The sequence below is a fragment of the Lycium ferocissimum genome, unplaced genomic scaffold (genome assembly GCF_029784015.1).
Source record: "Lycium ferocissimum isolate CSIRO_LF1 unplaced genomic scaffold, AGI_CSIRO_Lferr_CH_V1 ctg14538, whole genome shotgun sequence".
Classification (NCBI taxonomy): domain Eukaryota; kingdom Viridiplantae; phylum Streptophyta; class Magnoliopsida; order Solanales; family Solanaceae; genus Lycium; species Lycium ferocissimum.
This window is the reverse complement of record NW_026715512.1, coordinates 10,001-30,000: the sequence shown is the minus strand read 5'-3', so window position 1 is coordinate 30,000 and position 20,000 is coordinate 10,001. Positions and strand designations below refer to the sequence as shown.

Below are 20,000 nucleotides of genomic sequence, written 5' to 3'. Positions count from 1 at the left end.
CCGCCACTCCTTAAGGTTATCTGTTGTATCATACACTTCTTGCATTCTGTCCCACGCTTCATACCTCCTCTTTCTTCTTAAGGTAAGATAAAGGGCCAGGCATGGTGGGGTAGGAGCATCCAGTCGGCAATCTTTTTGGCTTGACCAAGAAGTCTTATGTCCTCCGAGTCGCACGGCGTTTTAACCGAAAGAACTTCTTGCGCAATTCATGCCTTTCTGTTTTTATGACCAGAAATTCTTTCTTGATTTTCAACCAAAATTGTTCTCTGGACTTTTTATCAATATGAGGTGATCGTAACACAGTATATAAGACTCGTGATTCAGGCAATCCAATCTTCCGTGTGTAAGGCGGAAGCCCCCAAAAATGGTTTTCAAAAAATGGGTGATCAAAAGATCGAATTACTATGCCTATCTTGGTGGTCGTTACTTTTGGTGGTCTTTCTTTTTGGCTGACTCCTCTTCGTGTTCTATTGATCAGAAGCATCCAGCAGCACCACGCCGGTTTAGAATTCGATTCTAAGGGCGGCCGGCCCCCGTAATTTCTTTTATATAGAGAGACTCGTGCCCGCGTGCTGCAAGATCGAGTTTTACTTGCTCAACGAACTCGATCTCCTTTATGTCTTTCTCTGCCGGGCCCCATTCGGGGTTTTTGTCGAGTTCGTCTCGCTTCTCGGAAAAGAAATCCATAAAGTCCTCGGTAGGATTGGCAGCATCCCCCCTCAAGGCACGATTCCGAGACAGAATCTCTTGAAAGAGAAAAAAACATGAATGGTTTCTCTCCCTGATTTGCAGATCCCTATTCTCGAAATCGAGTAATCGGTAATACTCTCTCTGAGAGCCACTATTGGAGAGTCCGGTCTTGACTTCTGACCAATACTCCCCCTTCGCCTTATCAAGTAGAAAAAAGCGATTTTCCCTTTCGAGCTTTCTTACTCGATTGAGCATAGAAGCTTCCATACTTGCATTTTGGATTATGAAAAAAGGTTCCCCCCTTTCTTGCCCAACTATTTCGGGTAGAGGCAAATCGGGAACCAGCGGTGGGGCTTCAGGTAGGGCATCGGGAACCCGCGGTGGGGCTTCAGGTAGGGCATCGGGAACCTGTGGGAGCGCCCCTTGTCTCCCGCTGAAAGTCTCTTGTAAACTGGTCAAGGCCGGTACGGCTGCTTCGAAGAATTCCGTGTACATTTCTATCTATCTAATGGATTTCGCCTTGAAGGCTAGCTCCTACTCCTCCTCCTTCTCCTTTAGGATAGGATCCTCCTTGGTCTTTTTTACATAACACTCTCGGCCGCCCAAGAGGACTGGCTATCTTTCTCTTTATACGCAATATCTTGAAAGGCAAAGAAAAAGATCTACCTTGGCAACGAAGACGTCATTGACTGATAGTTTCTCTTCCGAACCGGTTAAATACCTATAACAAAAAAAGGCCAAAGCCCGCTGAAGCACTGGAAAAATGTTGACCACGATTTCTAACGCTTTTCAAAAACCATTTGCTTGCAACGCCTTGAGTGGACAGATAATTACGGCCACTAGATCCTTCATACTCTTACTAAAGTACACTTAAGACTCAACCAATCTTGAAAGTGGAGTGGACAACTGGCATACCTTGAATCTAGCCTGCAATCCTTTCGCACTTCTCTTATCAAATTTCTAGTTAGAGAGAGAGCTAACCGCTGCCAAAATGCAGCAGTTTTTCTTATATACGATAGCACCCCCTGCCCTCCTTGTTCAAGTAGTTCAAGAGTGAAAGGGCGTAGTGAAAGAAGGGAAAGATATCTTTCAAAGATATTCTACCCATAAAGGCAGTTCTCTTATATGGCAATACTAGATTGGCGAGACAAGAGAGAAAGCTTAGAAAGTAGTAAGGTGTCTATGGGGCTTGCCTTACAGGTAGTGACTATACCACTTACATATCGAACAGATCTTACTCTCAATGGAATATGACCTAGGAACTTACAGAATACCGAACTTGGATAATAGGTAGAAGAATGATTGGCTAGATCATTTGCTTCACTGCGGAAGAACCCCTTTCTACGCTACGTTCCCAATAAAAAGCCGTCATCCTTCTGTCGCCTGTTAGCCACACCAGACCAAGAAAAGGCAAACTAATCAACCAAGACTCAGTCACGACCTTTGTAACCTCACGGCCACTTTCTTTCCTAGAGCTTGCAGCCATTATCTTATCTTTTCAGATATGGTGACATTACTTGTATGGGGGGAAGTGCCAGATCTTTACGGATCATAAGAGCTTGAGGTACTTGATGACACAGAAGGAGTTGAACCTTCGCCAGGATGGCACACTTCTATTCCGGGGACGAGTATGTGTTCCTCAGGACAGTGACCTGTGCCATGATATCTTGGAGGAGGCGCATAGCTCACCTTTTTTCCTGCACCCAGGGAGCACGAAGATGTACAGGACGATCCGCCCACACTATTGGTGGAAAGGTATGAAGAGGGATGTCGCTGAGTATGTGGCTAAATGCGACGTGTGCCAGCTGGTTAAGGCTGAGCACCAGAGACCAGCAGGACCCTTACAGCCAGTTCAGATACCACAGTGGAAGTGGGACGAGATAGCCATGGACTTTGTCTCTGGATTGCCGAAGACTGCGAGGCAACATGACGCCATTTGGGTGATTATTGATCGGCTGACCAAGTCAGCTCACTTCCTGCCGATCAGTATGACTTACTCTACGGGCAAGCTAGCCCAGATATATATTGATGAGATAGTGCGCCTACACGGGATACCATCATCCATAGTATCAGACAGAGATCCACGGTTCACTTCAGCCTTGTGGCAGAGCCTACAGAAGGCTTTGGGTAGCAGAGTGAGTCTTAGCACAGCCTTCCATCCTCAGACCGATGGCCAGTCTAAGAGGACCATCCAGACATTGGAGGCTATGCGGAGGTAATCCCTTGATTTTCGAGGTTGTTGGGACAGACATCTACCCTTGGTGGAGTTCGCCTATAACAAGAGTTATCAGGCGAGTATAGGCATGCCACCTTTTGAGGCACTCTATGGACGCAAGTGCAGGACTCCCCTATGCTGGGATGAAGTAGGAGAGAGACAGATTCTTGGGCCAGAGATTGTACAGGAGACCTCTTCCTTCGGTCCGGTTAGTACATGGTTCTGTCGTTTACCTTGCGCGTATCTATTCCTTTAAGCTTATATCTTATACCATTGCAATCAGACTCATTGGATATGTTCCTTTTCTCTTCGAACCGATTAGAAGGAAGGCAGTAGCTCCTCCTACATACGAGTAGGGAGATCCTGAACTAAGGAAGAAGAAAACCATGCCTTATAGAGCCCTACCTAGTACCAGGGTCCCGAACCGGAGCCAAGCAACATGGATCGGAACTGGACATCGATAACCTTACCGTCGAAAGCATCCATCAGAGCAAGGGAGCTGAGAAGACCGCATTGCACGACAAGAAAGCAAAGGCGTCACAGTTGACGCCTTAAGGTGACAACATCGAATGCTTAGAGAGTGAGCGCATCTTCGTGAATGAGGCTAAGAGTTGGAGGTCAGCCGTCTCATAGGAGCTATAGCTGGATTGAATTCTTCGCGTGGGAACTCATACTACTGTTAGCTGACCTTTTTTCGAAAAAAAACCCGGACGACGTAGTATTTTCTCGTATAATAGAGGGATGATAGCGGCTCTTTGAAAGAAAGACAAGGCTAGTCTAAGAGACATTGATAGCAAGTTCTGGTTGCACTGGTCACATAGGTCCAAAGAAATCCACCCCTGCTAGAATGGGCAGGGGCTGAAAGATGAGGATAGTGAAGTGCAAAAAGAGAAAGCACTGTCGGCATACAGATCGATCAGAGCCATCCTTTTCCATTCCCAGAGAGGGGTCAAACTGTTCGGCTACAAGCGAAGATAGTCAAGTCAAGAAAGCTGTCCGGCGGCAGACTAGACCCCGAACCTCCGAATAAGCATGCCCTGTCAAATCAGCTGGTATGGCTGGCTATAGCAAGCAACCTCTTTATAGTTCCCGAAGTCGTGTTTGGAGGGGGAGTAGATGTTCAGTTTCCATTGTGAGGATGAGGAATCAGAAGAAAGTCCCTTATTTCCGCCGAAGCGGGAATAGGTTATGAATGAAGGAGAGGTAAATCCTAACCTAGTTTAGGTAGAAAGGATGTCCACGGCATAGGGACTCGCTCCCAAGGGTAGAAATTCTGGATTTGTGCGACTTCCGAGTTGAAGTCGTTTTCCCGAGCATTCTTGGATTGAGGAAAGACCTCAGGTGAACATTCTCGATGAACCAATAAGAGTTGAACCTAATCTCAATTCGAGGTCAACTCCCCAGAGCTGGCTGGAAGCGCCCGCCCCTGACGCCTGAAGCGTTGGAACCTGAAATAGTCTTTTTTCTGGACTTAGCCTTAGAACAGGACCGAGCGGTTCGCTTGGCAACCCGAATATGAAAAATCCGATATTGCGTACCAAGTTACTATGGTTCCCGCACTCCGTCCACCCTCGGTCGCCTCACAGCCAACAAGTCTTGGGGATTCTACGGCATCTTCTGCAAAGAGCGCCAGGCACCTTTGAGTTCACGGGGTGAGGTGATGAGCTTGTTCCCTAGTAAGTAGCTAAAGAGGGCAATCAAGCAAGCGATTGTAGGTACGCTAAGTTTATATATTATCTCTTATTATATAAGATAAGCAGATTGGTGCGGAACTAGATCCTCTGCAAGAGTCAGAGTTGTTGTGTAGCCAAGTTTACCTGCCCAATGCCAATGATACGAAGAGCTAGCTTTGCTACCCTGGGGGTCAGAGAAAAGTCTACTTGCTTGCGTCAGCTTTAGTTTTCGGGTTTGCTTGTCGTTTTTGTTTGAACAGAGATTCTTTTAGTGTTCCGTGTACACGGGTACAAGGTCGAAAAGAAAGACAATAAAAAGAATTTTGAATAACAATGGAATAAATTGCAACAATAACTCAGCGCATCAAAAATCAGAGTTACGCTCTTTCCCTTTAGAAAGAGGCTAAATCGGATCGAATCCGAATAAGGGCTTTTTCCGGTATGCAGCTCCGCGAGAAAGGAGCGAGAGAACGCAACAAAGTAAACCAAAAAAGCGGAGAATCGGCTTAAAACAGAGAAAAAAGAGCGGCGAATCGGATGCTCAAAAGCGGAAAATAGGCTGCACAAAAAGAACAAAAAAGAACAAAACACGAAGGACAGACAGGAGAAAAACCACAGAAGAAAACAACAAAGAAGACGATGTCGACCTTCCCTTATATAAACCTGGGCTAACGCGGCTTTACATTACAATAGGCTCAAGTGCATGTATTTACTGGGGCTAATCAGCCTTTTTTGGCTAGTTCCCCATTAGTTGACTGCAACTCTTTGAATTGAAGGAGTGGAATTGGGAATTAGCTTGCTGCTCTTACTGGCTTTCCTGCCATGCCTACTCTATATCTATATATGTATCCGCCAAAGAAGATGAATAAGCGGAAGAAGAGGAATAGAGGTGCGCAGCAGATACCTTAAAGTATTCTAACCCCCTTTGGGGTTTGAAGAACCTTTGCTGATTCGGCCTATTTCCCTTATACTAGAAAGGCTCCCCCGAAATCTGACTTTCAATTGCCAGTTTTCACGCCAGGAACCGCTTCGCCCCTAACTTTGTTCTATTCTATTTGCCTTCTCCTTAATTTCCATAAATGCGGCTAGCTCTTTTGCTAACGACTGTACGACCTACAACCAACGTAAGATGTTTCTGAATCGTGGTCAGAAGCTAGCTCTGTATTGTATTGTATAGGAGACTGTACAACCGACGTTCTCTCTTTCTGAATGCTGGTCTGAAGCTCAAGTATAGAGCTTGGGGCGAACTCTTTTGCATGGGAAAGCCTGTCAAAGTCTAACTCTTTGGTTGGACTGGCAGTGTAGGGTTCGGCTAAGCCTGCTCTTCCTAGCTCTACTCTATGAGACATGCCTGTCAAAGGAGTCCCCAATGGAAGGGAAGGGCCGTAGTCTTCAGTCTACCCTTAACCGGAAAGAAAATCTCGTAAAGGAAGGTCTGACGTCACGAGGAGCATACTTGATACATACGAGTAGTGAACAGGTATCGGGTTTGAAAGGCTCAATAGATAGGTGGTAAAAGGGACGAAGTGAAACTCATTCATCAAAGACCAAACCTTGTTTAAGGAAATTGAGAATCATCATTATTGACTACAATAAGCTAAATATCCTATTATGTAAATCCCACATGTAAAGATGACCAAACAATCAACTAGATCTGGACGACCTCCCTTCTTTTTACCGTCTGAAACATCAGCTTTACCTTCTATAAGTTCATCCCTTACTTCTATAACATCAGATTTCTTTAAATCTTCTATACCATCTGATTTCATTAAATCTTCTACTAATTTGGATTTCTTATTCACTTCTATATAATTGGATTTATTTAATTCTTCTATAAAATCTGGGTTTGTAAACTCAGATATTGTATCTGGTCGGTGAAAAAAATCTATGTATGGACTACCTAAGTAAGGGATTTCCCCACTCTTGATAAGGGAAATCATTAAAGGTATAACAACGCATAAATAGAACCTTTCTATTAGAAAATTGGTTACAAATCCTCTTACTAATGCAAAGTTGACATATCTACAGATATATGAATAACGAATATATATATAGCGGTATATACCAATAAGGTAGTTTATACCAATAAGATAGTATCTTATATTCATAAGAATGAATCTCATAATAGTGATAAGACCGAAAAACCAAATAAAAAAGATTTGGTTTAAACCAGCTAGAATGTATAAATACAATGTCTTAAATACTCGTATAAAGAGGTTAATCAGAAACATGATATATTTGATCTCCAAATTGTATTTTTGAATATAAAGCCTAGAAACAGTGTATGTTTCGCTCACCCAGCGCCAACCCGGTAGCACCCATCTAGGATGGAGCTAAATGGCGTAGGGATAATTCAAGGTAAGCATGGTTTATATCCTATTGAGTCGTAGTAATGCTAATATCATTTACTAGGTAAGCATGGTTTATATCCTATAGTGTACTGGATTAGGGGAGTATCATTTTTGCCTAGAAGCAGCCACCCTTGAAAGAGTGCGTAATAGCTCACTGATCGAGCGCTCTTGCGCCGAAGATGAACGGGGCTAAGCGATCTGCCGAAGCTGTGGGATGTCAAAATACATCGGCAGGGATATTTGAATTCCTTGTCCACTCTTTCCAGTATTTTCCGAAAAACAGCAATTAGGAATAGAGAATATATATCAAAGAAAGGTCTAACTGTTGGAATCATTTTTTCCATTGCTATTTGATACATTTCGGTCATTAACATTAGTGAATTAGGTGAAAGTGCGGAAAGAGAGGGATTCGAACCCTCGGTAAACAAAAGCCTACATAGCAATTCCAATGCTACGCCTTAAACCACTCGGCCATCTCTCCTACATAATGATTATGACCCAAAAACCGAGTGAATAGCGAGTCAGTCATAAACAATTATTGATTGGATAGGTACGACCAATCCATTCTAACTAGAAAAATCGAGAATTTTGCATTCCCAAATGGTGGGAGTTTTCATTTTTGGAATATCCTCCTTCCTTGGATTAGTACTGGGACGCATATATCAAAAGCTCAGTGTGAAATTTGAATGAGATATATCTTTCTTTTTTCAAATTCAAAATGTTCATAATTGAGGTTACACAAAATCGGAGCCAGAAAAGGAAAAAGTGGAATCTGGAAAAGTCTTCTCTAAGGGTAATGTAATTGAGTGAAATTCATTTTGTATCGTACAAGAAAGGAATTCCATTTGTGTATGTGCTCCCGATAAAAAGAAATAAGGTACTCTATTCCATTACATACATGGATCGGGTTGAAAAACCAGACCCAGTCTCTCTTGGAATCCTGAATATGCCAATAAATAATGAATTGATATATTTATGGAATCCGTCGGGACTGACGGGGCTCGAACCCGCAGCTTCCGCCTTGACAGGGCGGTGCTCTGACCGATTGAACTACAATCCCAGGAAAATTAGGTGTACAGCCTAAAATCAATTTAGATTCGAACCATTTAGTTTCGCTGTGTTGTAAGAGAGAGACGAATGATATACTTTATTATTATTATTATCTAATTATATATAATTATTATGAAAAGAAAATGTAGTAGACTCATAGTGGGCTAATTCATGAATTGAATCAAATGGGGCCTTTTCATTTCCAAAATTGGAACAACATTAAACTAAAGAGTCACGCTCTTTAAACGCCCTATAAGAAGAAGAAAGAGGCTTAAGTCATCGCTTCCAATCCGATAAAGGGCTTTTTTCTTTTCCACGAAAGTCCGTCCCAACAATTGTTGCAGAGGATCTAAATATGAATATGAAAAAAAAAAAAGGTAACCGCCTGGAGAGTCGTTTTTTTGTTTTTAAGTGGAATGTTCATTATCATAATAAGTAGTCGATTAGGAGAACTGCTATCTCACTACAGAGTATACTCTTCCTCATCTTTCATTATTCATCTTTTATGTCCTGGGACATAGATATTCTAGATACCCCCTTCTATTATGAATCGCCAAAGTCTTCCTACTTCTCCATTGTTACAATCAGATCCGAAAAATGAGAAATCAATCAAAATGGACCTGAATTGAATCATGACTATATAAGCTATTCTGATATTAAGAGATTTCATATAGATTTCATTCGTGGAAGCGGACCTTTGATTTCCTTGGACCACGTAAGAATTCGTCGTCCGATTGAATCTGCTTTTTCCTGGATGCTCTATAGGAATCCATCGCTATTCCTTTCCTCCACCGATAAAGGTTCATCCCGAGTCACAAGAGCAATCTCTTTTTTTTGAATTCTTTTTTCTTTTCGTTATGGTAATGCAATGCAAGAGGTCGGAAATCAGGTTGTTTCTGATGATGAAAAGAGCTTTTATCTTATGTGAAATTGTTGAAAACCCGAAATGTCGGTAATGTTAGAAGACGACCTACGGCATCTGATGGTCAGATGCCTACGGTCGGTATATCTTTGAAAGCTCAGACGGAGAGAATAAACGGACTCCTCGAGGGCTACTTAAGCCACTTTAGTGCAAACCAGAAGGACTGGAGCTGTTGGATGTTGCTCAGTCCTGCTATAACTTAACAACCAAAAAGCTCTGCGTCGAACTTCAGCCCCTTCGAGTTGGCCACGGGGTAACAGCCTCTGACGCCCCACACCATTGCGACAGGAGGGGGCTTGCCCATCAGCCTACTTTGCCAAGAGGCGGCAGGAGCGCAACGACCTTAGCCCAAACCTACTTAAACAACCTAAAGGCTTGGCCCGGTCTGAAAGTAGACCTTGTAGAAAAGCGGATAGGAAAGGTAGCCTATAGACTCAAGCGACCAGCTCGGTGAAAACGAACCCCGTATTCCATGTGAGTCAGTTGACTTCGATTAGACCAGACCGCCCCAGAGAGGAACGTGCCCACGAGGGCACCACCAGATGTTGTAGATAAACCTACTAAAGAAGAAGTTGAGTATATCATAGCTGACCGCACCATGGGCTAGCCCATACACCCACTGCACGAGCGGAATACTACTTAGTCAAGTAGAAAGGCCAACCTGAGAGCGAGGCAAGCCGGGAAGGGGCTGAGACTTACGATTCGAAGACCAAGTCAGAGACTACTAGACGTCTCGCAGAGCGACTCTCAACGAGGACGTTGAGACTGTTCGAAAAAAAAAAAAGATTTTTTGGCTTAATCCGCCTTTACTAAAGAAAAAAGAGTACACTTGTACTCCGGCTAATAAGGGAAAGGTTTTTTTTCAAATCCAAGTTTGACTCTGATTAGATCCTTAGCGCAAGCGCTAAGTAAGCAAGCTACCGCTCCGTGGGGTAAAAACCGAGGAAAATAAAGAACGTCAAGTAGAAAGGAACAAGGTCTTACGGCACGATCACTATATCTTTGATTTTTCTTTATCTCTCCTCGGCTTGAGCCGAGTGGATGATACGTGGCGTGGTATACCTGATCGTTTAGTCAACAAGACGTACGTAAGTCGACATAGCTCCATGTATATGTTCTTTGGAGCTAGAACCAATCAATAGAATGAAATGAAATAATGGTAAGCCTAGGGCGACGAACATGGCTCAAGAGTGTCTATACAAAGCCCCTCTCTTCTTCACTCAAAGAGGCAATGCACCCTTTGTTTGAATGGTACTTGATTCATAAAGAATGATTCTTTTGAAGTTATACGGACTTTCGAAAAAAAAATGCCACGCGGAGCGTGTCACGAGATATATCGCTCTCGGACTTCTTACGGTAAGGCCAATGCACCAGCCAGCCAGTGTGGTGGCGAACACGCTGTGCTCTAAGCGTCGCTGTTTACCTTGTAGACGGAGGAGATATAGAAAGTGTGCCGTGCTTGATTCATAAGATTCTATAATCAATAGCACCAGTATATTATTTTACGACGCCTGCCTCTCCCATGACTTTCCGGACCAACCAACCCGGATCTGCCTTCGCAAGTCTCTCTGCATTTTGGGAGCAGAGCATGCAGCAAAATCGAGCAATGGATCTTAGAAGAATTCCACTTTGAAGCACGACTCTTTCTATTTCTGTGCTGGCATTTGAGTTGTCTCCCTTCCTCTTTCAATCGAAACACTCGACGCAGATAGCTCCGGTGGCCCCCGCTTCTGCCTCTATCAGGCGGCGACAGCCCCCCCCCCTCCACACCCACAGCATAGAGGAGCTGCTCCAACATCCGCACTACAACCCAAAAAAATGCTCTCCAGAGCGATATATGATGCTAAACCGAGACCGAGATATAGAGAGGGCTGTCCTTTTGTTTTGTTGTCTCGAAGAGACAAAAGTACTCATATGAATGGTGCTAATTCCCATGTTCTTTCGAGTCTCGTTTGGTTTCGAGAGCCTCCCTCTCCCCGTCCCTTACTCGTCTTTTGAAAGCCGTCATCCTGGATTTTCTTTCCGTATGCCGGGGAAAGTACCTCACCCTCACCTTTCTACATTTATTATTATATAGAATTTCCTCGGGTCTCTATAAAACAGAATGAAAAGCCCGGGTGGAAGCACAAACAAAAGGAGAGAGAAAAAGTCGAAAAGAAAGGGGGGAAGAAGTCTAGTGCTAGTTCTTACTAACACTTCTTTATCTAACTTTCATTTTTGAGTGCTTTCTTTGTTCTCTTATTTGGATTGAAAGAAAGAAAAAACTTTTCTTTCTCTTCTTTATTTTGGTTTTATCCCTTCGACGAATTTCGGCTATGACCAATGCCCCACTAGCTAAATAGGCGTAAGAAAAAGCTACCTGAAAAAAAAGCAAGGTGCACCTTGAATTGAACTCGACGAATTTCGTTTTGCCAGAGAGATTTTTTGTGAAAGATTCTCCATTGGTAATTCCAAAATCGAAAGAATCTAAATAAAGGCGCATACGCGGGAAGGGGCCCCCACTACTTCTTCATTCAGGGGGGAGGGGGGGAGACTAGCCTCATTACTTCCCACTGGGCGAGAGGGGCACCTAACCCACCTACCCACTCATCAATCACGGTGTTCAGCTGACTTGCACTGATAGACCCCTATTGTATTGGAATTAGGCGCCCATCTTTTTCCTGTTGTCAATGAATCTCTTCCATGTTCGATTCTACTCTATGTTAGAACATTTCTGTGAATGCTATTCTGATCTAAGTGGTCTTATTCTTTGTCCCGTGCTAGGAAGCATTACTCCTCTTTTCATTCCAAATTCAAGAATACGACCGATACGATTAATTGGTCTGTGCGCCTCTCTTATTACTTTTTTGTATCCCCCTGTTCTTCGGATACAATTCGATCCTTCTACGGCCAAATCTCAATTTGTGGAAAGCCTTCGATGGCTTCCTTATGAAAACATCAATTTTTATTTGGGTATAGACGGTATCTCTTTATTCTTCGTGATATTGACCACATTTCTGATCCCTATTTGCATTTTAGTGGGTTGGTCTGGTATGAGAAGTTATGGGAAAGAGTATATTACAGCATTTCTAATTCGTGAATTTCTAATGATCGCCGTGTTCTGCATGCTGGATCTTCTACTATTCTATGTTCTTCCCGAAAGTGTGCTAATCCCTATGTTGTGCGGAGCTGAGTATCTTCTATTCGCTGGGATAAAGCCTTTCCTCTGCAGGGGCCTTGTGCAGTAAACCCCCTACGGGCGGTCGTCCGTCGTCCTAAAGTAGTCCCCGCGAAGCTTTCGGGAAGAGGGGTAGTCTTGTGTGTAAGCATAGCATTTCTGGTCGAACCCGCCCAACCCAACTAAGAAGAACCGAACCTGACAGACACATCTTTTTCCTTTTGGGAGGGTACTCCGAGTAGTGGGTACCTCGTAGGACCTCGACCCGCCTACTCGGGTCTTGTATGGATATGCAGGAAGGGGTGCTCCTAGGTGTGTGTAGGGGTTGTGTTTGTTCGCGAGAAAGGATTCCTCGTCAAGTAAGTTTGGGGGGTGTGGACACACTTGCGCGAATTCGGGTAACGGCTACAAGGGAGAAATCGAAAGGAAACTGTACCCGACCAGGGATGGACGTAAACTCGTAAGCTACCGAAGGTAGGGATAATCGTCCAGGTCTTATTGTGAAAGAAAAAAGCCGCCCCGCCACAGCAGACGGGTTGCTTCCTCTGTCGTCGCCGGGGAGCTCTTGGCGAGGAGACCTTAGGATAAGTTGCTAAAACAAAGGGGATGGGAGGATCGACCCGTTCAGATAATTCCGAAGAAAGACTGTTGGCAGCAGGTAGAGAGATTTTTTTTTCCTCTTCAAAACACAAGGAAATGCGGGCAGGGTAGAGCTCGGCAGAGGGTTCGAGAATAGGGTAGGGTCCTGTCCTTAAGATTCAGATAAGAAAAGAGTTCCAAACCTTTATGCTCCGTACAAGTGCTGCATACAAGTTCCGGCCAGGATGATTGAGAAAGATTCAACCAATTTGAACCGCTCACATCACAATAGTAGTAGCGTAAAGGCCGTAAGTCGGGGGGCGGCCATAACATAAGGCTATTACTTTCACACCTCTCTCTCTATCTATAGATAGAGAGAGATCCGCTGCGTGAGCAACCCGACTGTGCCTTACATGTGCTCTACAGGCCGCACGTAATCTTTCTTCCCAACGAGCCCTTTTTTTGATTTGGAAGACGGGCATTGCGTTCGGTTCGAAAGGCATGGTTTTCAGTATGTCTCCAGATAGGCCCCCCACTAGTCCGGCTAGCTAGTGAGCGGTTCTTTCGGGCGGGAAGCAGGCCGGGCCCTACGGGCGGGCATCTCCCGCAACGCAAGCACCATTGTTCGACACCACCCGAGAAGCAAAAGATTCGTCAGTCCAGGCTGAAAATACATGCATAGATAGTGGTTTAATGCCAAGGCCGACGACGGAAGCTCGGGACGGAGCCGTATGAGGCGGAAGTCTCACGTACGGTTCTCTGAGAAGGGAGTGGCTACCTACTGGAGCTTCGACCAAGCACCACCGGTCAATTCCGCTTTGGGGCCACCCCTGACTCTACCATTATTATAGGGGTATGGGGTTCGAGACAAAGAAAGATCAAGGCAGCATATCAGTTGTTCCTTTATACTTTACTTGGATCTGTTTTTATGCTATTAGCTATTCTGTTGATTCTTCTCCAAACAGGAACAACCGATTTACAAATCTCATTAACCACAGAATTTAGTGAGCGGCGCCAAATCTTTCTATGGATTGCTTCTTTCGCCTCTTTCGCCGTCAAAGTGCCTATGGTACCAGTTCATATTTGGTTACCCGAAGCTCATGTAGAGGCACCTACGGCAGGATCCGTCATCTTGGCAGGAATTGCTTTAAAATTGGGAACCTACGGGTTTTTAAGATTTTCAATACCCATGTTTCCCGAAGCGACACTTTGTTCCACTCCTTTCATTTATACTTTAAGCGCGATTGCTATAATATATACTTCCTCGACCACTTTAAGGCAGATCGATCTTAAGAAGATCATTGCTTACTCCTCAGTAGCTCATATGAATCTGGTGACTATTGGTATGTTTAGTCGGGCGGCGGCCGTTAGGTCACCTATTTTGAGTTATGGACACACAAGGCCAAAACATGTGTGCCGGGCGCGCGACCCATCAACCTACTAGCAATGGGGGAGAAAGCATAGCATGTCGCAATAAAAGCTTGATTCGAGGCGTCAGCAAAACACTGCCGTCTGTTCCAAAAACAAAAGCCCCTTAGCGCCCCGGGACGGGAGTGGGGGACGGCCCTACGCGCAGGCAACAGCAGCACCGGCTCTACGAAGTCAGAATCGAATCTTTCTGTTGGCTTTCCCAATTCATTCGTGAATAATAATTCAAGGGCGTGAAGCGAGTACTTCTAGCTGCTTCGCCTGCTTCTTATTATGGCGGCTATGTTTTCGTGGCGAAAATGAACGAAAAGCGAGATGAGCATGCTATTTTCAAATCGATTGATAGATAGCCTGATCTGTTCTGATAGATCGAAAGAGATAGAGAGGGAATCTCTCAAGAATAAGGGGAAATCTCCTATTTCTATCTATTGATGAGACAACTCTCTATTCTTGATCCATCAGAAAGAAATCGATATGTATCTGATGGAGTCTACATCGTACGTAGAGCGCCCAAGCGCTTTTTAGGCCAGCTCAGTTCTCTTATCCATCGGTCCAATGCACTGGGCTCATCTCATGGAGGGAAAAGCCAAAATGTAGTTGTCTTGTTCGCCGCCTCGACGCATTCCCTTCTCTCCCCGGTATCGTCCCACACAGAAAGAAAGAGCGCAGAGCCCCGGCCCGACCTGTAGGTCCGCTAACGTAAAGCGAGGAGTTGAGCCTGAACTGGCGAACCGAAGTCACTTTCGGAACCATACTTCCTACAGCTAACATGTGTCCAGTCCAGCGGGAACGCGCAGCGCAAACGAACCTGAGCTGCTATACCGAATCCCCCGCTGGCCATCGGGGACCGAGTGGTAAGGCCATGATCCGCAGGGGAACAGATCACTCATTCTTCCATTGGGGACAGGTGCACGAACGACAACTCCAAACGTCACACATCCGCCGCCTACCTACCGTTTAGGTGGCACCAGCGAGATCCAGCTAAGGTAAGGAAGTGTCGCGGCTGCTCCACTCCGCTGCGCTGCGGTCTCATGAACTGAACTTCGTTGCCTTCCCGCGCGCGAAGCGAATGGGCGCTGTGCCGTGGGTCAGTTTCGGGATGGGGAGCGAAGAGAGACCAGAAGAATGATTCATTTGGATCGACGAGCTTTTTCAGCCCAAAAACGAAGAATCAATGGAATGTCTGTCTATCCATGAACATCTATTCTATCTGTATATCTAGGGGATCTCTCTATACATATAGATTTTTTTGTTGGAATGATATGATCGGCTAGCCGTAGCCGCATATCAGCTACGCTCAATGCGGGATTTCTGTTGGATCAGATCTTTTGGGAAGCTTTTGGACCTAGCGAAAAGGGCTCTAAGCCTTCACGCAAGCAAGCGCGAGAGAAGCGGAGCACGAACCTACCGCTTCCCCCGACCGACTAAAATACAACAGTCGCGACCTACTTTGATTCAAAAGAAAGGCGAAGGGTTTGGCAACAAGCAAACGGCTTTCTATCATAGTTGCAAGGGTTCCAAACCTTAACTACTTAAGTACCAAAGGCTGCTTTCGGTTGGTTTCATAATGGGGCTGTTCACTACAAGCTATCAGCGCTCAGCGCTGTCTTAGATTGAACGTTGACTTATCTTATTGCCGTTCAATCTCTAAGGCGGGTTTCCGCTGAGAACGGAATAGTGTTCGTGTCCAAAGGTGAACAAAGCCCTAGCTTCTAGAGTTCGCTGCTTTTCCCAGGCCGGAGAAGGGCTTATACTGCTCGCCTTTGTTTGATATGTTCATTCAGTACCAATACAAACGAAAACTACACCAAAGTGGAAGGGCCAGTATAGAAGCTAGAAGTAGCTAGCCTATAGTAGTCGGCCTAACCAAAGCCTCACGACAACAAAAAATGCGCCTTATGAATTGAATCTGTTGTAGGGGGCTTAGCCCGCCCGCCTACCAATCAAAGAGGCTGAGAGTAAGCGTAAGCTCACCCGGAAGCTCGAAGAGCTTCCCTTCATTCGCTTCGCGGGAGCCGCACAGCACATAGCTGGAAGTCAGAGGGCCCATACTACCTGCCTAACCCTTCGCTCCGAGGGACCGTAGATCGGAAAGCGCCTTCTAAACCACCCCATTCATCCAAAAGAGAAGGGAAGGGGCCTATGTATTTGCATGACCTCTGCAGATTTCACCCTATCTATACCCGGAGCCACTCCCCTAGCGGTCCTGCCACCACGCCGCAGAACGGGAGCTCGTGTGGAACCTTTTATTCTGGCGTAACAGCGGTAGAACGTAACAAAATATTACGGCCGCCTAACATAGGGGACGGAGGTACGGTAAACTCGGCCAAAATATGAGACCCGAAGGGCCCGGCGCGCACAATCCTATCCTATCCGAGTCCGAGTTTACCCCTTGCACTTCGGACAGCCGTCCGTAGCATCATAAGGAGGACCCCCCCTTTCGAGGTACAAAAAGAGTACGGTACATAGGAGGTTGGTCTTTCTCAACGTGGTGTATAGCACGAAAAACCTTTCGATACAAGATAGGGCCGTTCACATGAAAGAAAAAAATGAATCCTTTCTTATCTTCTTTCCCGAGAGGGAAAGAGAAAGAGGGTCTTATGGAGGGAGGGGGGAGGGAAAAGGCTTGGGCCTACCTATCCCGATAGGACCCCATAAAAGAACGGGAGCTGTTGAGAGGTTCCATATTGCCGAGACGAAGGACAGCACTTCTGTACGTGATCGTAGTATGTCACGTCGTCTCGTCCCCGCTGCATCGAAGAGTACCTATGCACTATGTTCCGGTTCACTGATAAGGAAGATAGCGTTGGGGTGGGGGTCTACGATGTGATACTAAAGTATGACCGGGGGAGATACATGCTAACTATGGGTAGGAAGCAGGAACCATTATGTACAAAATTTCGGGGGGTTACAGATCTCTTATACTACCATCGATCGACAGAGCGGAACGACCAGAAAAAGAAGTGAAGTTAGAAAGCCGTATGATAGGTGGTAACTATCTTGTACGGTTCGGGGGGTAATCGGCGTACTCCGATCAGTGGGGGGGAATCTTTGGCTCTATCGAACATACAGGGAATTGGAGGTAGCATTCTACCGATGTCAAGTCATGGACTGGTTTCTTCAGCCCTTTTTCTATGTGTTGGTGTTCTATATGACCGACATAAGACTCGACTTGTTAGATATTACGGAGGTTCAGTGAGCACCATGCCGAATCTCTCTACCATTTTCTTCTCTTCCACTTTGGCCAATATGAGTTCACCTGGTACTAGCAGCTTTATCGGGGAATTTCTCATCTTAGTAGGAGCTTTCCAAAGAAATAGCTTAGTAGCCACATTAGCAGCGCTTGGGATGATTTTAGGCGCGGCCTATTCCCTTTGGCTATATAATCGTGCGGTTTCTGGGAATTTAAAACCCGATTTCCTCCATAAATTCTCCGATCCAAATGGCAGAGAAGTTTCCATATTTATACCTTTTCTTGTTGGAGGGGCGACCGTACGTTAAACTACCAAAGAAACTAGGGTAAACCAATGTGATCATGACATTGTAGGTGCTTGCGATGGGACGGATGCGACTTCCCTCAGTTGGTTTGGGTGGCATAGCCCGTTGCATAAGTCCCCCCCTTTTTTTATCCATTTCTTTAGTCTTTAGGGAGCCAAAGCTTGACTTTACTAAACTAATAAATAAGGCTCGCGCTAGGCGCTTACCTTTTTTGGCTGTAGGGTTGGGGTGGCTTGCTGGGTGAGACTGATAGAAAGAAAGGACGGGGGGCAACCATGCATGGTACTTCTCGACCCTGTCTCCGAGGGACAGTTGAACTAGCGACTCATGAATGCTGCCGGGTTGGACGAGCCAATAACTCGAAGGCGTTCGGTCTGTTTTTTGAGCAAGAATCACAGCCTTACCTTATCTTCACCATGATACGGACTCCAAGTTCTTATGGCAGAGCACGAGGAGATTTATCATCAATATGATGATTGGAATGGAAACCAGAAGCACGACTGGGGTCCTCGTGGTCCAAGATAATCAAACCATCAATAACAGTAACGTAAGCATGAGACTTTTTGGTAGTACCGGTGAACCAGATGGCCGCGGCGATGGAATCTGGGACGGAGGACTTGTAGTATCTCTCTAGATCTGGCAAAAGCGAAAGACCCCCTAACATAATTCGAATGGAGGCTGACCGCTGAGCCCACTCTGGCCTCGCGGGGCGGGCCCCTGTGGTTGCGAGCTGGAGCTGCCATAGCTTATGGCTATAGCAATGGGAGGGCCCCAGCAGAGAGAAAAGTCAGGATAACGAGCGCTCCGCCCGCCAAGCGGGCGGCAGGAGCTGCGGGCAAGTGCTTGGTAAGCCAACAGCCCAGTGAACCGGGCGGGGCACTCGAAGAAAGGGGGGCACACTGAGCAAGTACGAGAAATTGGCCCCGCTCCGCTTTCTTAAAAGCAAGGACCACTACGGGAGGTCAAACCAAGGATCTATGGAAGTGGGGGCTCGTCCCCGGTCAATATTGGATCAAACAATAGGGGGCCGTAGCACTGACCTCTTTTTTTTATTGATTCAATACAATAGGGGAAAAGATCGTACAGTTCCCTACCGAGACAAACTCTCAACGGATCCTCCGCGCGCTGGGAATACCTCTTCCGTGCGTCTTTCTCGTGGCGGGAACAGAACAACAGGGAAAGACCCGGCCCAGGGCGAGCTTTATTTATTGTTGAGAGAATGGGGAGTGAATCGAATTCCGTTTCCGTTCTTTGGGGGCTTTCGGGCCCCTCTCGATCTTTTTCGTAGTTGAGAAGGGGGAAGGAGTCTAAATCAATGGACATTAATGAACCATCATTGATGGACGTTGCACATGACACGATCAATTCGACTCAAGGTCCGGCGCTAATAGAAGTTGCTTACTTTCCTAGTAGCGAAGGAGAGGAGCGGAAAGCCACTTGACTCTAAGGAGAGGGCAGGGCTTTATTCGTAGTAATAGTGGGCCGGTCTCATGAGATCTATGCCGGCCGTCGGAATCAAACGAAGGTCGAAGGACCATTCGATTCATTAAGGGGCATAGCGGCGCCCTCGCCCGGCGCCATTTCCGGACCTAGCAGCAGACGGGCGGGCCGTGCCTGAATTCAGACCGGACCAGACTCTTCTTTGTTTGAGCTGCTCCCAGGCACGCAGACCGAAGATCTCACTTGTCCTGGACAAGTACGTAGAGATCTTCGTGGGACCGTGGAGGGAGTCTCAATCGATCTTTTCTAGGATTCCTTATCACGCCACACATGGAGATCTTTCCATTGATAGATCAGAGGGTCCTCCCTTGAACAAATTCTGAAAGGTTAGGTTACTACCTGCTTCTACGGAAGAGGTTTACTTTGTACCGCCCGGAGGTCATATAGATCGGAATCCGGAGCGATAAGAACGAAAGGGTTGGTGTGGCCACAGCTACAACTACTGGCGCTTCAAAAGGCGACGATTCTAAGGGCGCTACTGAAAGCCTTTTTTTAGGTCCTGTAATAGGGAGGTGTAAGCCTCGAAAGCCTTTGGTACTTCGGTAGGGCGAGCAGCCCTTAAACCAAAAAAAAAGGGAGTCTCTGACTTCCTTCCCCTATTTTTTTGATGCATTTCATTCTCTATTTGGCCCGCTTCAAACAAAATGAGAAAAAAGGGTCCGGTCAATAGCATAGCTCTTTCTTTCCCCGGTCTCCTTTCGAAGGAGAGGCCTTCACATTCCTAATCCGGTAGGGTCGGACGGCTTTCTTTGCCCCAGCTTGGCGAATCGCATCCCCGCACAACGACATTCTTTGTTTGTGCGCCCCTTACCGTTCTCGCTCAGTCTTTCAACGGCTGGGAAGGCAGTCGTAGAAACGAAGCCTATCGCCACGCCGACCATCAAATACGAGATTGGGCCCCTTCTCAAAGATTTGATGGAATGGCCCACCCCACCCA

At 46.0% G+C, this 20,000-nt stretch overlaps 2 protein-coding genes and 1 non-coding gene across 3 annotated transcripts in view; 1 reads left to right on the top strand and 2 right to left on the bottom strand.

The window, feature by feature from the left end:
• Nucleotides 1-515: 515 nt before the first annotated feature.
• Nucleotides 516-2,054, bottom strand: LOC132042292 (uncharacterized mitochondrial protein AtMg01280-like). Its single transcript, XM_059432884.1, has one exon. The coding sequence runs from the start codon at nt 1,183-1,185 to the stop codon at nt 517-519; it is 669 nt and encodes a 222-aa protein (XP_059288867.1). The 5' UTR covers nt 1,186-2,054; the 3' UTR covers nt 516.
• Nucleotides 2,055-6,808: 4,754 nt separating this feature from the next.
• Nucleotides 6,809-20,000, top strand: part of LOC132042290 (NADH-ubiquinone oxidoreductase chain 4) — a 13,527-nt gene continuing 335 nt past the window's right edge. Inside the window, exons 1-3 of the mRNA XM_059432882.1 lie at nt 6,809-12,061; nt 13,478-13,992; nt 17,127-17,549. Coding sequence (XP_059288865.1) covers nt 11,571-12,061; nt 13,478-13,992; nt 17,127-17,549 — 1,429 coding nt within the window. The 5' untranslated portion in view covers nt 6,809-11,570. The remainder of the gene's footprint in view (nt 12,062-13,477; nt 13,993-17,126; nt 17,550-20,000) is intronic.
• Nucleotides 7,324-7,410, bottom strand: TRNAS-GGA (transfer RNA serine (anticodon GGA)). Its single transcript has one exon. It is a non-coding gene; the product is annotated as a tRNA-Ser (tRNA).

What these genes read in the sequence shown, in the direction of transcription:
- LOC132042292 (XM_059432884.1), bottom strand. Translation starts at nt 1,185, where the DNA reads ATGTACACGGAATTCTTCGAAGCAGCCGTACCGGCCTTGACCAGTTTA.